The sequence below is a fragment of the Phoca vitulina genome, unplaced genomic scaffold, assembly GCF_004348235.1.
Source record: "Phoca vitulina isolate PV1807 unplaced genomic scaffold, GSC_HSeal_1.0 scaffold32, whole genome shotgun sequence".
NCBI classification, from domain to species: Eukaryota; Metazoa; Chordata; class Mammalia; order Carnivora; family Phocidae; genus Phoca; species Phoca vitulina.
In genome coordinates this window covers 2,095,531-2,114,093 of record NW_022589735.1, presented here as the reverse complement: position 1 = coordinate 2,114,093, position 18,563 = coordinate 2,095,531, and the positions used below count along the sequence as shown (strand labels likewise).

General features: G+C 42.2%; 2 protein-coding genes across 2 annotated transcripts in view; both read right to left on the bottom strand.

The window, feature by feature from the left end:
* The window catches only part of ETF1 (eukaryotic translation termination factor 1), a 32,834-nt gene extending 25,886 nt beyond the window's left edge, over nucleotides 1-6,948 (bottom strand). Inside the window, exons 1-2 of the mRNA XM_032425221.1 lie at nucleotides 6,802-6,948; nucleotides 6,538-6,641 (exon numbers count right to left, since the gene is read on the bottom strand). Of these exons, the coding sequence (XP_032281112.1) occupies nucleotides 6,538-6,623 (86 nt within the window). The 5' untranslated portion in view covers nucleotides 6,624-6,641; nucleotides 6,802-6,948. The remainder of the gene's footprint in view (nucleotides 1-6,537; nucleotides 6,642-6,801) is intronic.
* A 2,929-nt stretch (nucleotides 6,949-9,877) lies between these two features.
* LOC116645240 (transcription factor BTF3 homolog 4-like) lies at nucleotides 9,878-12,100 on the bottom strand. The gene has a single exon (XM_032425309.1). The coding sequence runs from the start codon at nucleotides 11,574-11,576 to the stop codon at nucleotides 11,274-11,276; it is 303 nt and encodes a 100-aa protein (XP_032281200.1). The 5' UTR covers nucleotides 11,577-12,100; the 3' UTR covers nucleotides 9,878-11,273.
* Nucleotides 12,101-18,563: the final 6,463 nt, after the last annotated feature.

The window sequence follows — 18,563 nt, the reverse complement described above, 5'->3', positions numbered from 1 at the left end:
CTGATGCCAAACTTATTTTAAGGTTTCTCACAACAGAACATCCAGCACAAGGGGCCACAATAGGCACACTCTTAACCCCAGCTCTAAGAAAAAGGGCCCTCTGCTAAAAGGGTCCAACTGGGGGCGCCTGGGTGGCTCAGTCGTTAAGCGTCTGCCTTCGGCTCAGGTCATGATCCCAGAGTCCTGGGATCGAGCCCCGCATCGGGCTCCCTGCTCTGCGGGAAGCCTGCTTCTCCCTCTCCCACTCCCCCGCTTGTGTTCCCTCTCTCGCTGTGTCTCTCTCTGTCAAATAAATAAATAAAATCTTTAAAAAAAAAAAAAAAAAAAAAAGGGTCCAACTGGTCTGTGTGTGTGGGCGGGAGGGTAGGTTGGACAGACCTATAACCCACACGGCATTTGGCCTTAAATGTTATTATTTTTTTTTTAAGATTTTTATTTATTTATTTGACAGAGACAGAGATAGTGAGAGCAGGAACACAAGCAGGGGGAGTGGGGGGGAGCAGACTCCCTGCCGAGCAGGGAGCCCGATGTGGGGCTCGATCCCAGGACCCTGGGATCATGACCTGAGCCGAAGGTAGCCACTTAACCGACTGAGCCATCCAGGCACCCCTGGCCTTAAATGTTATTCTAATTAGGTACTCGTGCTTACCTACGAGTGTGTCCACAGTAAGCCTTCCTTTCCTGGAAGGATAAGTGTATCTACTTTTACAATGAAAAGTCTGTCAAGAGTTGAAATTCAAAGATAGTAATTGTTCATTAGGTTCACAGTGCATAGAACACTATTCCTGAATACAACAGCTGTTAGAACTAGTTCTGGTTGAGGAAGGCAACCTATGACACTTGGGAGTTGCCTCAAGGACACTACCACACCCTATCAAATATATTCTCTCCGCTTCTTCCCCCTATCTTTCTCTTCTCATGGCTCAGACCTACTGGTGGCATCTGTATCACGACCTCTTAGTGAGAGGCCACCAAGACCTCTGTCTGTAGTTGTACTCTGGTCTACATCTCTTCTCAAGAAATTAAAAACATTCTAATTTTTGACTTTTCTTGGGGGTGGGGGGGTTTTGCGAAGAAGAGAATGAAAACAACAACAACAAAAACCAACTCTCTTTAAAAGCCTCAATATTCTGGTATCACTTCAGTTATAAGCAGCCCTTTAAGGTATGGAGAACTTAAGTAAAAATTAAAGTACCTAAAACTCATGGCTTATGGAGAACTTAAGTAAAAATTAAAGTACCTAAAACTCATGTATCATTTAAGTGAATGTTCTATTAACCAACAATTTTTACTTGGGGAAGGTATTCAAACACATTTAATATACTTTAATCGATTCAAGTCATATTAACAGACTGTCCATATTATTTGTCTAGAAGGTTAAAAAGAGCCTATTCAACAATCTCACAAAATTATTATTATTTTTTTTAAGTAGGCTCCACACTAGGGTGTAGAGCCCTACACGGGGCTTCAACTCATGACCCTGAGATCAAGAGCCGGACACTTAACCAACTGAGCCACCCAGGTGCCCCTCACAAAATTACTTTTAATCCAACATGATGTGAGGAATCTTGTGGAGATTTAGAAAAATGGTTATGTGGTATAAGAAATGTATTTGTCCATGGCTTTTGACAAAGCTTCTAAAGCCCTAGAATTTTCTGGGTGATGGAAGGGTTTTGTGATTCATAAGGAATCTCTGTGAGGTTATGATAATAAAGTGACTTAGGGCAGGGCCACTGGGGTCACCAAAAAGACCAGGTAACTGAGGATTGGAACTTTCAGCTCCACCCACAGACCTCTGGGAAAGGTTTGTGGTGTGGAAGGAGGGAGAGTCTGCAGATTAATTTCTATAAAGTCTTGAACAAGATTTAATGAACTTCTGGGTTGGTAAACCCAGGAAATATGCCCCAGTTCCACAGGAACAGAAGCTCCTGTACTCAGATGTTTCTGGACCTCACCCTATGTACTCTTCATTTGTATCCTTTATAAAAAAGACAGTCAATATAAGTGAAGTGTTTCCCTAAGTTCTGTGGGCCATTCTAGCAAATTATTAAATCCCCAATTTTAAGCCTGTAGGTCAGAAATAGGGGAGGCCCAGACTTACCACAAATGGGAGCAATCTTGTGGGACTGAGCACTTTATGGGATCAGATGCTAACTTTATGTAGTGCCAGAATTAGATTAAATTGTAGGACACCCAGCTGTTGTCCGCTAAGAATTAGAGAACTGCTTGGTGTGGGGAGCCCCAACCCCCCCCCCCCCCCCGCCCCCCGTCTGGTATCAGAACTACTTAGAGTAGAGGAGAAAAGAAGCTATGTATTTCAGGGGAGGAAAGGCAGTCATGTATAGCTAGGTTACTTCTATTTCCTTCAAAGTCAATATCTGACTTAAATTTAAAACTTAAATTTAAGTTATATGTGTAACACTTCTTTCAGCTCAGAAAATTAAGTTCTTTTTAACTAAACAGTAAGATTTAAAAATGCCCAAAGACCACCACAGAAAACCCCAATAAAGTTTACAAACTGTGCAGATCTTCAAAGATGGGTTATCTGACTAAGCCTTCATTATTTTTGAAATATACAAGGTTCCCTGGTCAAGATAAATCAAAAAAATATTCTAACACCCACAGATGCAACTTAGCCCAAATTAACCTTGTCTGTCTGTCACATTTACCACTGTCCTTGGCTAGAACAGGCTCTGGCAATGATTTTATTACTTGAAAACTATAAATCTTCCAGCCTTCTATCTGGGGCTACTTCTTGCTGGTTCAGAAAACATTAGTAAGAAAAAAACAACCAAAATTTCCCACTCACCTTTCTTGTAAAATATATTCACCTGCTTTAGTTCCTTATCCAAAATACCCACAACCACAGTTCCATTCACATGGCTCTAGTTCCAGTTCTGGTTTATGTACACATTTGTCCTCGTTAAGCCAACGGTGAAGAATGTACCAGGACAATCATAAACCAGGAAGAACTTCCACTAACTTTAAATGGGACTTATGTATACCAAAAGAAGTGGCAGGTTATTTTATTAACACACAAAGAAACTAACATTCAACCAGATTTATATGAAACTAAGTAAGTATGTTCCACAAACTTTAAGTTATATGTGTAACGCTTCTTTCAGCTCAGAAAATTAAGTGTGATGTGGGCTACAAAAAGACTCCACCAAGTTCCCTATTTTAGCCATTTTGGCTCTTATAAATGCTCTTCCACAGACATGACAACATTAAGACAGTTTGTTATAGGGACACCTGGGTGGCTCAGTTGGTCGAGCATCTGATTCTTGGTTTCAGCTCAGGTCATGATCTCAGGGTTGTGAGACTTAGCCGAGCCTCATGTTGGGCTCCATGCTCAGTGGTGTTTGCTTCTCTCTCTCTCTCTAAATAAGTAAAATTTTTAAAATAAAATAAAATAAGTCTGTTGTCGCTTAGATCACAATTTGAGTCATTCCAGCCTTGTATTTTCGGAAAACATAAAGTATATTCATTGCACTGTGTAACACACCGGTTCAAGTCCTAGGCTGTGCTACACTTCAGATACCAAGTTATTTAACCTCTCAGCCTCATGTGCCTTAGCTATCAAAAGGTGGCAATACTTCTTGTGAGAATTAAATCAAATAGTGTATTGCTTAACACAGCGTCTATAATATACTAAGCACCCAATAATTACTGTGCTTAGAAACTTTACTCTGTTCAGATGTACTTAATTACTGAGCCCATTTTGCAGTGGTTCCCTTTTTAAGCTACATTTGGGTGATATTATCAAGAGATAATCATAAACTGACTCTCAATTTCAAAATTACTCTTATCCCAGCATACCTTATAGTTATTGTTAAAAACAAACCAATCTGATTTTCATGCCCAGAACTCTACACTGCTAGGAGGGCAAAAAACAAAACCGAACAAACCAAAAAACCAAAAAAACCCCAAACAAACCAAAAACAAAACAAAAAAACACCTTTATTTCAAAAACAATTCTATTAATCCACTACTAAGTTTCACTTCGTGCTAATAACCATGCTTGAACACATCAGTTTTCTCCTTAAACCCAAAGGCTACACCCCCAAACACCAGTACGCACAGATTCATTTTGTCATCCAGTCTGTCTTTAAAGATCATTACATTTCTCCTTAAAATATTTTAGCATTAGGCAAAGAAAATATTTCTCACCATACACTATGATAATCTGAGTCTGACTTTAATACAATTCAGCCATGAACATGCAATCTTCCTATTCCCTAAAAGAAGTTGGTAAGTACTGGGAAACTTCTGAGCCAAACTGAATACAGTTGTGGCTCCTTACTGATACCCAGAGATGGCAAAGATTTAAAATTTTCATGGGATCAAGATGCAACCAAATCCTGAATAAAAGCAAAGCAGGACATGATTATCAACCATATTATTTGTTTAAATGAAGACTACTCTTAGCTATTTTAGACAGCTTAATCCTTGTCTAAAATGTCCAAACTAACCCCATCACTTAGAAGAAAAGTTGTATATAAGAACCTCAATTTTAGTGTGCTTTAAACTTTACTGAACTTTGCTAATCAAAGGGATAAGGCCTCTAGAAGCTTGAAAGGGGAGCCTGAAAGTTTCAAGTAGCTAGGTAACACGGCTAGGAACAAATCTGAGAATAAGCTTCCTTCATCAAGCACTAGAAGGGAATGCTGTTACTACACGCAGTTATTTTTAACGTTACTATGCTCAGACAATAGGCAAATTATAGTTGTAAATTCACATTTTAGACTTTTTCAGAGTATATAATGTATGCAGATTCTAATGTGTGAAACTGCCCCCAAACTAAAGTGTTAAGAGAACAAATCTACAGATCACATCCAACTTTAAACACTGCAACAACAATCCATAAAAGTCATACTCAATTGAAAGTAACACAACAGAATATCCTAGTGAAACAAATCTAATTCCTGGTAGTGCATCATACATAATGGGTCATGACCTGTACTACCCCTCCTGTATAATATGCTCACACTTGGGAGAATAATTATTCAATCTACCATGTGGCAAAAACCCATCTGTGTTCAAATTTCTATAAGATCATTAAATAGGTCTGAATATTTTATTAAATTCAAAGAAACAAACTTAAGAAATAAAAAATAAGCTGCCACCTTCAGTTTGTACTAGGGAAAGAGTTAGCAAAAGCCCAAGTCACTGAACTGAGAGCCAAACTTTCAGAAGCTTCATTTCAAGCAGAACTGTCACTAATTTAATAAGAACAAAACACAACGACAAAACCAATCTACTAACTCTAGGCCTTCCATGTTAAAACTGAGCACACCTTATTTCATATAGTAACAATTAAAAGCCTGATTAATTCTATCACTGAAAATCAACCAATGAAGGACAAACCTGGGCTGGAAATCAAAATGTCCAATTCCTGTGTTGAAAACAAACTTTCAACATGGCCTGGAGCAAGGAACTCTGCTATTCTAAGAATGCTCAGACATACAAATATGTAATGTTCCAAACGCTTTTTGGGGGGGGGGGAGGGGGATCACTTCCTGTAAGCAAAAAGTTCCTATAACTGGGAAAGGGACAAAATAAATAAACTAAGAAAATGGGAATACCTCTGACACACCTTCTCCAAACGAGTAATTCTTTTTTAACTTAAAAATAAAAAAGCATATACAGCCAGTTTCAATCTAACCTTCCCATAGTGCACAACCATAATATTTATAAAAGGAGACGCAAAGCCCACCTAATTCAGTTCTAAATTTCAACAAGCATTAGTACATCAGGCACCTCATCCCTGAAAGTTCCAGAGAGAGGCCGAAAAGGACCCCGTAGTTAACAGTTCACATCAACGGCCCCATAACCCGGTTTCTCCTGTATATACAGATGCGGATTCGTCCACCAAAATCTCCTCTCTACCCCACCCCGCACACGTTGGCATTTTCATTTCATAGGTGGATACCTCAACAGCTAACACCAGGAAGCTCCGGGGTAATTGGAGGACTTGGGGGAAGTCATCTCGGAAGAGGTGGAAGACCCAGAGATATCACGGAAAGTCAGAAAGAGGTTGTCCCTGACCACCTCTCCTTCGTGTCCCATCCAAACTTCACCGACCCGGGTCTCAGAAGACCGGGAGGGGGAGGCCATTTTAATGAGACCTGGCTGAGAAACATCAAAGAGAGGAAATCAGGGAAGGGCGTTCGGAAAGGAAGGCCGAGCCCTTTCCCCCAACAGCACCCGAGCAGGGTGGCAGCACCTGGAGCTCGAAGAGGGAGGTGCTGGATTCAAGGGCCTGGAAAGATTCAAAAGTAGCAATGGCCTTCCACGAGGGGGTCAACTGGTCCGAGCCCCGGGAGCGGGGCCCCTTACCCCGAAGCAGGGGAAGGACCCCTTCTCCGGCCAACCGCGCAGACCCTTGCCCCTGAGTCGGGGGCAACTACCCAGAGATCCAGAAGGCGGGAGTTGACTATTGCCTGGTTCTCCTCATCCGGCCATGCGGCGCGGGGGCGGCCATCCTGAGGGGTCCGGGAACCAAGAGGGCACGGGGGGGCCGGACGCGGCGCTCACCCGCGGGCCGCCTCCAAGCTCTTGATGAGCTTCTTGATCTTCCAGATCTCCACGTTCCTGTCGGCAGCACTGGGGTCGTCCGCCATCTTCTCGCCTCCTCCTCCCTAGAGCGGCCCGGCGGGGCCCGGAGACACCAAGACCACAGAGTTAGCGCCGCCGCTGGGGCAGAGCGGCCCCCTTCCTTGCCACCCCCAAGAGGCCCTCTTCTTCCCGCCCCGCGCGGCCCGCCGCGGCGGTCGCTGGCCTTTTCCTCCCTTGGCTTACCTAAGGGCCCAGTCCTGGGCGGCAGCGGCTGCTCCTCCCCGGCGGCGGCTCCGCGGCGGCGGCGGCTCTGACGTAGGACACCGGCTCCCTCTCTCCAGGCAGCTGCATGTGTTGCAATCCGCTCACATGGGGCCTGTGACATCACTTCCTCCGCCAGAGGCTGAGTGGAAGTCGGCGGGCGGAAGGGAGGGGGCCTGTGCGGAAGAGAGGAAGCTCTGCGCGCGCCGCGACTTGCCATTGGCTGTCCGCGCCGCGGCCTACAATGAGCTCGCTGATTGGCCGCAGCTGGGGCCGCGCTGCCTTGTGAGGTAGGGCCCGGGGCGGGGAAGTACCGCCTTCCTTCCGGTCCGGCTAGCGGAGTGGAGGAAGCGGGCGGAAGCCGGTGGCTCTCGCGAGGATTTATTCAGCGACCCGCCAGCCTCCGATGGGGGGTGTTTTTTAAAGGGCGAGGCGCAGGGGTCGTCTCTTTTCCGTCCCTCTTTGGTGAATAGAATGGGCATCTGAAAATCTACGACGCGCGGCTAGACGATTGGGCCGGAACACACAATTTGAATTGCGCCTGAGGAGTCTTAAAGAAATGCCTCAAGCTTCGTGGCTTCATACCGGACAAAGTGCTCCGGCCGACGTGCGTCACTGTTGCGCGGACTAGCGTTCAGGCTCCCAGCCCGAAATTTTCTTCTGGTGGTCCGGGACCCCGCCACCCGCAAGGGCAAAAGAGGCGCGTTACGTCTCGCCTCAGCGCTTACATGGGTTCATTTTGGACCTGGAGTTTTGTGGGGACGGGAGGGGAAAGCAGGGGCTGCGGGAGATTGGAAACCTTGAGGTATTTGAGCCCACGAATGGTTTAGTCTGAGCTTTTGAGAGTGGAGGTGGGGAGAGTGTTGAAGCAAATGGGCAGCTATATAAGTTGGAACTTTATCTTTTTGAGTTAGAATTTTTAGTTGACTCTGTCTCTCTTCACCTCAGTTGGATTTGTTCAAATATTTGGGCCCAAACTGTGCTAGATTCGGTTTTCCCGAGGATGCTGAGGTGAACTGGATATAACAGTGCCTGCTTAGTGGAGCTCTCAGTTCGTTGGGTTTATAACCATTTGTGATTGTATACTTTTGTATAATAATTGCATAAATACGTAGGTACTCTGGAATGCTGTGAGAGTGTAATAAAAGGGCCTAATTTTGGAATGAGACCCAAAGAATGAGGGGTTTTGTCAGAAGAGAGCATAACACATTAAAAAAAAAAAAAAAAGTGCTTAAAAAGCCAGTATGCGGGAACAAGGTCAGGAATGGCTAAAGTAGCTTGAGGAGGAGACAGAGGACAGATCATTTAGAGCCTTGAAAGCCAGGTTTAGGAGTTTGGCTTCTTTCTCTTAAGAACAATGGACAGCTTAAAGGGTTTATAGAGGTAGGGAAATGACATGAATGTATAGTTATGTTTTTAAGGAGATGGTTCTGTTTGGATTGGAGAGAGCAAAAGTGGAAGCTGAGAGATCATTTTGGCTGCTGCAGTCATTCATGTGAGAGATAATTATAGCTTAGACTAGGGTGATGATAGTGCAGATGGAAGTCAGTGATATACAGGGGGTTAGAATGAATAGGACTGGATGATGGATTGGATGTGGAGAAAGCAAGAATGTTCCCAGAGCATGGAAATGGTTACATTTACTGAGATGGGGAAAATGAGGAGCAGGTTTTGAGGGATGATTGGAAATTTCCTCTTGGGCCTATTAAGTTTGAGACATGGAAGTGGTGATGTCAGTCAGGCAGTTGCATTTACGTGCGCTTTGAGTCCTTTTTGCATGTTATCTCAACTTTGCTCACACCTTTGAGATGGGGGTATTATCCCCATTTCATAAATAGGGAAACTGAGGCAAAGAAAGGTGAAAGGGACTTGCTCAGAGTCACACAGCTAGTTTATGGCTTCCAGACTCCATGTTCAGTGTCCAGTGCATTTTATCATGCAGCAACCCCATTACCTCTGTTACCATAAGGTAAGGACACATTTCCTACAGGGTAAGTCTCTCCCCCAGCAAATGAATTCCCAGGGTGGAATCTCTTCTTTAGTTACCATTTTGTAATTCATGGGATGTGTTCATTCATTACACAGTACTTACTGTACTTCTTTGTGCCATTCACTGTGCTTAGCAACGGACCTTCTTAAAGTAAATAATCATAAACACTGTTACTGACTGGATGTGTACCATGTCCCAGGCTTTTCCCTACTTCATTTCTCTTGCCCCAATTCCTACTTTCTTCACTTGGTTGCCTTGATCTACATCTCTTCATTTTTATGTTTATAGCATTGTTTCAGGTCCATGTTTCATGGCTTTATAGGCTTTCTGGACCACCTCACAGGCTTGCTTTTATATGTGATTCATCCTGAAGTAAGATGGTGACATCTCAGAATTGCTCTTTGTCAGCATTTGAATCATTCAAACTTGGTAATTACTGAGAGATAGAACTTGTTTCTTAGAACATTTTAATCCCAGATAGTTACACTGTAGCTCCCAAAGCTTACTTGCCTAGTTGCTGTAAATTCATCATCTCTTAGAATTGAAAACCAGTGTCTTACAGGCAAATCCTGGCATTGATTTCTAGCAGAAGAGATTTGAAAGGAATAGAACAGGGAGATGCTATTTCCTTCAGCAAGGAGGAGGCTTTATAAATGCAACCATGACCGTCAGTTTCCAGGAAGAACCTCCTGTGACATAAGAGTGATACAGATTTTTTTCAAAATGACATATGATGAGTGTAGAATATATAACCTGTCTTGGCACAGCTTGTCCTTTTCTGAAAAATGAAGGATTTGTACTTGACCTCAGAACTTCTTCTCCAGGTCTAATGTTAGGTAATAAAGTTAAATATTGGGGGCGCCTGGGTGGCTCAGTCTTAAGTGTCTGCCTTCGGCTCAGGTCATGATCCCAGGGTCCTGGGATCGAGCCCCGCAAGCCCTACATCAAGCTCCCTGCTCAGCGAGAAGCCTACTTCTTCCTCTCCCACTCCCCCTGCTTGTGTTCCCTCTCTCGCCGTGTTTCTGTCAAATAAATAAATAAAATCTTCAAAAAAAAAAAAAAGTTAAATATTGGGGTATAGATAACATCCCTAGTTAATGGGTGGAGGTGGGGGAGGGAAGGAGGATTGTTTTGATGTTGAAAATACCAAGAGCAACTTGAGAACACAGTGCTGTTAGGTACAGAATGAAATTATTGGTTGCTGATGCGTGGGCCAGTTTTAAGAGTAGCCAAAGTAAAGAAAGCAGGGGAGGAATGGTTGTGGAAAGATTTCCTAAGGGCTGTACCCTTTGACTCTTTGGGAAATCAGTGGGGTTGTTAAAGGAAAGATCTCTGGAGCTAGGCAGCCTTAGGGTTGAACCGTGACTTTGCTCCTTACATTGGGTTGGGCAAGGCACTTAAATCTTGCAGAATTTGTGTTTTTATCATAAAATGGGGATACTGCCTATTTTGTGGGACTATTGTCAGATTAAATAAGTTGTGTAAAGTGCCTGGTACTATTTACAGCACCCATGTCAATAGTGAATGCTAATTCTCTTCTTAGTTTCTCCTAATTTGTTCTGTCCTCTTCCACTGTTTTCAGTACCCATCTGTTGACCTGCTACACTAGTTGTAGCAGAAAATTGAAGGTGAGAACCTAAAGGTAGAGCAGATCCAAATTACAATTCCTAGGGATTTTTTTCCTGGTGGAAAGAGGGAGCCGGTAAAATGGTCTGTGGGATTTTTACCCTGTTTCAGTGGCTGGTGTGTTAATGTTAGAAATTTGGAACTTTTCACAGCTGGAGTTTAAGAGATTGGGTATTTATGTGGGGAGGGTTGTGTGGGTGCCAAGGAACAATTGTGGTTTAGGCCTAGAAATTGGGCCTTGGGCTGGTCAGCATCTAATAGTCATTGGATAACGCCTGCCTTTACTGTCACTGTGGCCATGAGATCAATTACAAGTGTCTTGTTGCTTGTGGCAGGATTTTTATGTGAATTGTTTTTTTGTTTTGTTTTGTTTTTTTAATGTAAAGATTTGTTTTATTTTCTACTGGGGGTAGAAGGAGGATAAATACACTTGATCTTAGCCAAAAGGCCGAGAAGCGATTAGAAGGAGGATAAATAGAACTGTTTTCCAATTTGCTCTCCACTGTATACACACATACCCACACGCATACATACACATACACACACCAAAAATACCCCAACAAAAAAACAAAACAGAAAACTGAGAATCAAACACCAAAACACCCTCGAACTGCACCAATACTTCGTATTTTGACCAAAAGAATAGATCCTGGGAGGAAGTGCAAAATGCAAAATCAAATGACCGAGAAATGCTGAACAAACAGCATTATTAATAAACAAAATATTTATATTACTGAACTAGTAATAGTTGACATTCTCCATGTCTGTAAAGCTTTGGAACCACATAGCTGATTTGTTAAATCTAGTCCATGCCGGCTTCCAAACTCCAGAAAAAATTTTAGTTAGCTTCATTCTTTGATACCTCATCAAAATTTTCTACGAGATATGGAACATCATCATCCTCTTCATCAGTGTCTTCTGGTTTTGGTGCTTTGCTATCCAACACTTGCCAGGGGAACGGTTCAGCTAACTTCCTAAGACTTGTTAAGCTGTCAGCACCAAGCTCACTTAATATTCCAGGAAGCGTTTCTGTGATTAGTTTGGCTTCTGCATGACCAGTAATTGCAAAGGTGTTAGCAGAAAGGGAAGCTTGGACTTTGGGATTGTTGAAATGAATAACTGTCCCATCATCTTTAATCATGTTCACGTCTTCAATACCAGCTATATTATTCACAGCCAGTTTTTTTAGAGAATTCTGAAGTTTTTTGTCATCAGCTATAGCTGTTCTATGTACTACCACTTTCTTTCTGCGAGCTGCGCCCTTGCCCCCATCTGGACCTGAGCCTGAAGTTTGGCTAACTTTTCTTGATTCATGCTGTTGGTAAATCTGAAGCAGGGAGGGTCCTCCAACAACAGCATTTGGCAAGAGCAAGATTGTGATTTTTTTAAAATGGAAACTATTCCTGGGCTGCAGTAAACTTTTTCAAGCCTCAGCATTGTGTTTGTATTAGCTATCACAAGGGTCTCTAACTAGATATACTTATTCCTCTTTGTTCCTTCTCCCCGTTAGCATTCAACATTCTTGTCAATTTGCCCAGCTTGGAGTTGTCTATTATATACTAGGGTCCCATGGTTATAGATAGAAAAGCAGGAATCTCCTGATGATGTTTAATAGCTTTTTTTTTTTTTAAGATTTTATTTATTTTTTGACAGAGAGACAGCGAGAGAGGGAATACAAGCGGGGAAGTGGGAGAGGGAGAAGCAGGCTTCCCACTGAGCAGGGAGCCCGATGTGGGGCTCGATCCCAGGACCCTGGGATCATGATCCAAGCTGAAGGCAGACGCCCAGCGACTGAGCCACCCAGGCGCCCCATGATGTTTAATAGCTTAAAGAGAAGGCCTTTTTTGCTACTGTCTAGGTAAGCAGTCTGGGCATCATTTCTGTGTTTGTGGGTATCCTGGTCAGGTAAGATTGGGACTTAGGTATGATTCCCTTTGGGATATCCTTAATGTATATTAGCTTCTAACTGGTGTTGTAAATGCAATACTAGAATTTGGAGATCTCAGTTCTGTGTTCATGGCTTTTTATTTACCCTAACTAATAAACTTCCTAATAATTCCTTGCCAGACTTAAAAAAAATTATTTATATACACTATATTAGTATAATAAATGATTTTTTTCCTGGGTATCTTAATAGTTATATGTTTTTCCTGTCTCTGATCCATAAGAGTTCCATATAAGATTTTATTAAAAAAAAAACAAAAAAAAAACCCAATGTGCCTAAAAACAGTTACAAATAATCCCTGGGTTAGACTATCTGTGAAGTGGGGCATCTGGGTGGCTCAGTCAGGGTTAAGCATCTGACTCTTGATTTCAGCTCAGGTCATGGTCTCAGGGTTGTGAGATTGAGCCCCACATTGGGCTCCACGCTTAGCATGGAGTCTCCCTTTGCTCCTCCCTCCCCCATTTGCATGCGTGCTCGCTCTCTCCGCCCCCCCAAATAAATAAATGTTAAAAAAAAAAAACTGAAGTGCCAATCATTTCATGAAGTAGGTGAAGATCAATAACGGAATGTCTGGTCTGCCCTCAAGTTCCTGGATGTACTTAAGCATAATGAATTTGAAGAATGAAGTTCCATAGATTTCATCCTTAAATACATGAAGAAATCTTACAATAAGTAAAAGCCAATGAAGAAGACCTAAGCTATAGAGGTGTAGTGTAAAACTCAAAAGATTTGTGTAAATTGACATAAGACAGCGTTGCTTAACTGGAATACAATGTGTGAGAGTGACTTGAAATGGTCAGAGTAAAGTACCATTTACTCCCCTGTGGACACAGGGAGTATAATACAACCCTTTAATGGGAGGGGGGGACTACAACTAAGGAATTACAGCAGTTTCTTCTCTAAGTGACCAAATATCTGTACATGAATTTGTAATCTTGTTAAATTAAGCAAATATTGACCATTATATGCTTTACCCTATAATGATTTCCAACTGTAAAAAAAAATGCGCATAGAGAACACTCATTCTTTCTGTTCTAGAATTTTCTTTTTTTTTTAGAATCCCTGTTACAAGGAGCGCTCACCAGCTGATGTACATCTTCCCGTAACATGAAAGAATAATTAGCAAGGTGAGATTGAGCCATGCCCTTGGATCATTTGGGGAGAAGATAAGTAAGTGCTTAATGTTCCCAGTGGTGCCTTTTTTTGACTCAGTAGACAATTGTAGAATAGTGAGACAGATGATAATCTTTTAGTTCAATTTCATAAATACTGGAGATCAGTTTTCTAATACCGGGATATGTGCTGAAACACTTTAGATATAGTGCAGTTCTTAAATTTACAGTCTTTTTTTTTTAAGATTTTATTTATTTGACAGAGAGAGAGAGACACAGTGAGAGAGGGAACACAAGCAGGGGGAGTGGGAGAGGGAAAAGCAGGTTTCCTGATGAGCAGGGAGCCTGACGCGGGGCTCGATGCCAGGACCCTGGGATCCTGACTTGAGCCGAAGGCAGATGCTTAACGACTGAGCCACCCAGGTGCCCCAAATTTACAGTCTTTTTTAAGGGGAAAAAGAACAAAGGAATGTTAAATACATAACCGTATAAAAAGAGAAGTAGCTGTTTATAGGACTGAGGCATATATGAACAAGATGAACCTGGAACACTTTTTATATGAATAAGAAAGGAAATTAACAAAAACTACTGCGGTCTTTTTTTTTCTTGTATAAGTACTTGTAACATCCTAATAGACTTTTCTTTATTGAGGTATAATTGACATATAACATTTTATTTTCAGATGTATAACATAATGATTGAATATTTTTATATATTGTGAAATGATCACCATAGTAAGTCTAGTTAACATCTGTCAATGTATGTAGTTTCCAGTTTTTTTTTCTTGTGATGAGAACTTTAAGATTTACTCTTAGCAACTTTCAAATATGCAATAATTATTAATTATAGTCACCATGCTGTACATGATCATCCCTAATACTTATTTTATAATTGGAAGCTTATAAAACTTTTGACCTCCATCACCTATTTCATCCACCCCCATCCTCCCCATTCCCCCATTTCCTCCCCTGCCTCTGGCAACCAGCAGTTTGTCCTCTCTATGTATGAGCTTGGGATTTTTGGGGAGTTTTTGTTGTTTTTTAAAAGATTTTATTTTTCAGAGAGAGCACAAGCAGGGGGAGCGGCAGATAGAGGGAGAAGGATGTGGGACTTGATCCCAGGACTCTGGGATCATGATCTGAGCTGAAGGCGGACATTTAACCAACTGAGACACCCAGGCGTCCCTGTTTTTTTAAAGATTTCATATATAAGTGAGATCATACGGTATTTGCCTTTCTCTGACTTATTTCACTTAGCATAATGCCTTCAGGGTCTATCCATGTTATCACAAATGGCAAGATTTCATTCTTTTCTATGACCTTTGAGTATTTTTTTATTTATTGGGGTGCCTGGGTGGCTCAGTCATTAGGCGTCTGCCTTCCGCTCAGGTCATGATCCCAGGATCCTGGGATCGAGCCCCGCGTCAGGCTCCCTGCTCATCAGGAAACCTGCTTCTCCCTCTCCCACTCCCCCTGCTGTGTTCCCTCTCTGTCTCTCTCTCTGTCAAATAAATAAATAAAATAAAATAAAATAAAAATAAAAAAAAGATTTTATTTATTTATTTGATAGAACAAGCAGGCAGAGTGGCAGGCAGAGGGAGAGAGAGAAGCAGGCTCCCCGCTGAGCAGGGAGCCTGAAGCGGGACTCAATCCCAGGATTCTGGGATCGCGACCTGAGCCAAAGGCAGACACTTGAACCAACTGAGCCACCCAGGTGCCCCTGGAGTATTCTATTTTATGTGTGTGTGTGTGTGTTTGTGTGTGTGTGTACATGCTCATGTATCACATATCTGTTCATCCATCAGTGGACACCTAGGTTGTTTCCATATCTTGGCTATTGTAAATAATGCTGCAGTGAATATGGGGATGCACATACCTTTTTTTTTTTTTTTTTAAGAGTGCATACGCTGGGTGGGGGCTGGGGGCAGGGGCAGAGGGAAGGAGAGAGAATCTTAAGCAGGCTCCTCGCCCATAGTGGAGCCTGATACAGGGCTCCATCTCACAACCCTGAGATCATGACCTGAGTGGAAATCAAGAGTCCGATGCTTAACTGACTGAGCCACGCAGGCATCCCTCTTGTTCTTTTGATATTAGCCATGACAAATCTGAGGTTTTGACATCTGACAAATATGAGGTTAATAGCCCATTGTTTTTGATTTGCATTTCCCTGATGAGTGATATTGAACACCTTTTTGTGTACCTGTTGGCCATCTCTTTGTCATTGGAAAAATGTCTATTCAGATCCTCTGCCCATTTTTGGATTGGATTGGATTGCGTTTTTTTGCTATTGAGTTGTATGAATTAATATATTTCGGTGGTTTTTTTGAATATATTTTGAATATTAAACCCTTTTCAGATACATTATTTATAAATATTTTATATCATTCAATAGGTTGCCTTTTCATTTATTTCCTTTGCTGTGCATTAGCTTTCCAGTTTAATATAGTTCCACTTGGTTTGTTTTTTTTTTCCTTTTGTTGACTTTGTTTTTGGTGTCAAATCCAAAGATCATCACCAAGACAGATGTCAAGGAGCTTATGGCCTTTATTTTCTTTTGGGAATTTTACAGTTTCACGTCTTACATACAAGCTTTTAATCCATTTGGTGTTGATTTTTGTGTATGGTGTAAGATAGTGGCATAGTTTCATTCTTTTGCATTTGGCTGTCCAGTTTTCCCAATACCATTAATTGACGACTGTTCTCGACTACTGGGGTCTTATCAAAAGAACTTAAGAGCCAATAGGAAGAGTTTCCACAGGCCAAAAATAGAACAATTTGAGCATCATTAAGAACTACAGTGAATTGAAACACAAAATTAGTTAAAATCTCTGAGCTCACAGCGACACCTAAGAAACCTCATTGGTCTCACCTTTGACTACTACAACAAAACCAACTCATTCTTAAAACCAGTACATAATCCTTTTCTGTATGAACTGTACCTCAGGGTAACTAGGTACTTATGAGGGGAAGTTTCTCACTACAGAGGTATTCCAACTAAAAAGTGAAGATAGGATAGTATTACTTTTTATTTTTAAAGATTTTATTTATTTATAAGAGACAGCCCCCGCATGAGAGCCAGGGGAGGGACAAGGGAAAGGGAGAGAATCCCAAGCCGACTCGCTAACCATGGAGCCCGATGCAGGGCTTGATCCCATGACCCCAAGATCATGACCTGAGCCAAAACCAAGTTGTACACTTAACTGACTGAGCCACCCAGGTGCTCCAGGATAGTATTACTTTTGATGAAGTCAGAGATCAGGTAATGATCATCAGTGGCTGCTAATATCACCTAAGAGCCAACCAGAATTATGTACCCTCTGATGGAAGTACACACCACCCATTCTTTTTTTTTATTTTTTTTTTAAAGATTTTATTTATTTATTTGAGAGAGCGAGAATGAGAGAGAGAGAGAGCATATGAGAGGGAGGAGGGTCAGAGGGAGAAGCAGACTCCCTGCTGAGCAGGAAGCCCGATGCGGGACTCGATCCCGGGACTCCAGGATCATGACCTGAGCCGAAGGCAGTCACTTAACCAACTGAGCCACCCAGGCGCCCCACACCACCCATTCTTGTCAAGAAACTGAACTTGAATCAGATTAGTTGGGGATGGAAGAACGTGTTAAATGACATCACAGGAGGGGCGCCTGGGTGGCTCAGTTGTTAAGTGGCTGCCTTCGGCTCAGGTCATGATCCCGGGGTCCTGGGATCCAGCCCCGCATCGGGCTCCCTGCTCAGCAGGAAGCCTGCTTCTCCCTCTCCCACTCCCCCTGCTTGTGTTCCCTCTCTCGCTGTGTCTCTGTCAAATAAATAAAATCTTAAAAAAAAAAAAAAAAAAATGACATCACAGGAATGCAATCAGTGAAATGTAGTATGTAGGATATTATAGGATTGGTGGCCCAGTTTAACAAATAAATTGCAGGGCGCCTGGATGGCTCAGTTGGTTAAGCGTCCGACTGTTGAATGTGGCTCAGGTCATGATTTTGGGGTCATGGGATTGAGCTCCGCGTTGCCTCTGTGCTCAGTGGGGAGGCTGCTTGAGATTCTCTCTCCCTCTGCCCCTCTCCCCAACATTCTAAAATATCTTTATAAATAGAAAGCAAAGCAGGGAAATGTATAGTCTGAGTCTTAGAGAACATACCAACCAATATAGGATGTGGCCTTTATTTGGTTCCTGGCTCTTTAACAATTGAAAAAGTTGTGAAACGGGTGCTTGACTGGTTTAGTCGGTAGAGCTTCTGAGTCTTGATCTCAGGCTTGTAAGTTCAAGCCCCACATTGGGTACAGAGATTACTTAAATAAGATCTTAAAGTTGTGAAATGGGAAAATTTGGACATTTGTTTGCTATTAAGGAGTTGCTCATGTTTATGTGATCATGATAGTTATATTTTATAGAATAATCCTTTTAGAAATATAGAAATGTTAGAGTAAAATAAGAATGAGTGAAACAGCCAGTGTGGTTAAGGTTTCATGGAGAGTGTAGACCAAGGATGCTTAAGAAATACGAAGGTAAAATTGAGCTGGCAAATGGCAAGGGGGACAGGGAGCAGGAGGGTATGACTTGAATTTAAGCTAGACCAAGAGAGTGAGTTTCCATTTAGGAAAGCTATGGTCTTTTAACCCTTTTTTGGTCACAGATTCCTTGAAGAAATTAGTAAAAGCAGTGGACCATTTTTTCAGAAAAACTAATAACTGTCTTGCAGTATCTAATTAGTGTTTTATGGACCCCCCAAAATCACTAATGTGGACTCGCTGTTCATGTTACTCCAAATCTCCACCTGCTAGGTCAGGGGCTACAAGAACCTGTTTAAGTGCCTGTAATTTAGGTCAAACTTTTTTTTTTTTTTTTTTTTTGCTTTTAAGTAGGCCCTACACCCAGTGTGGGGCACAAACTCATGACCCCCAGATTGAGTTGCATGTTTTACCACTGAGCCAGCCCGATGCACCTAGGTAAAACACATTACTTTCCTGTTTCCTGATTGCAGACTTGAAGCTCAAAGTTATTAAAGGCTGATTCTGCTGCTGTGTTCTCTTCAGGGTCAAGATTTCTGCTTACTGGGGCACCTGGGTGGCCCA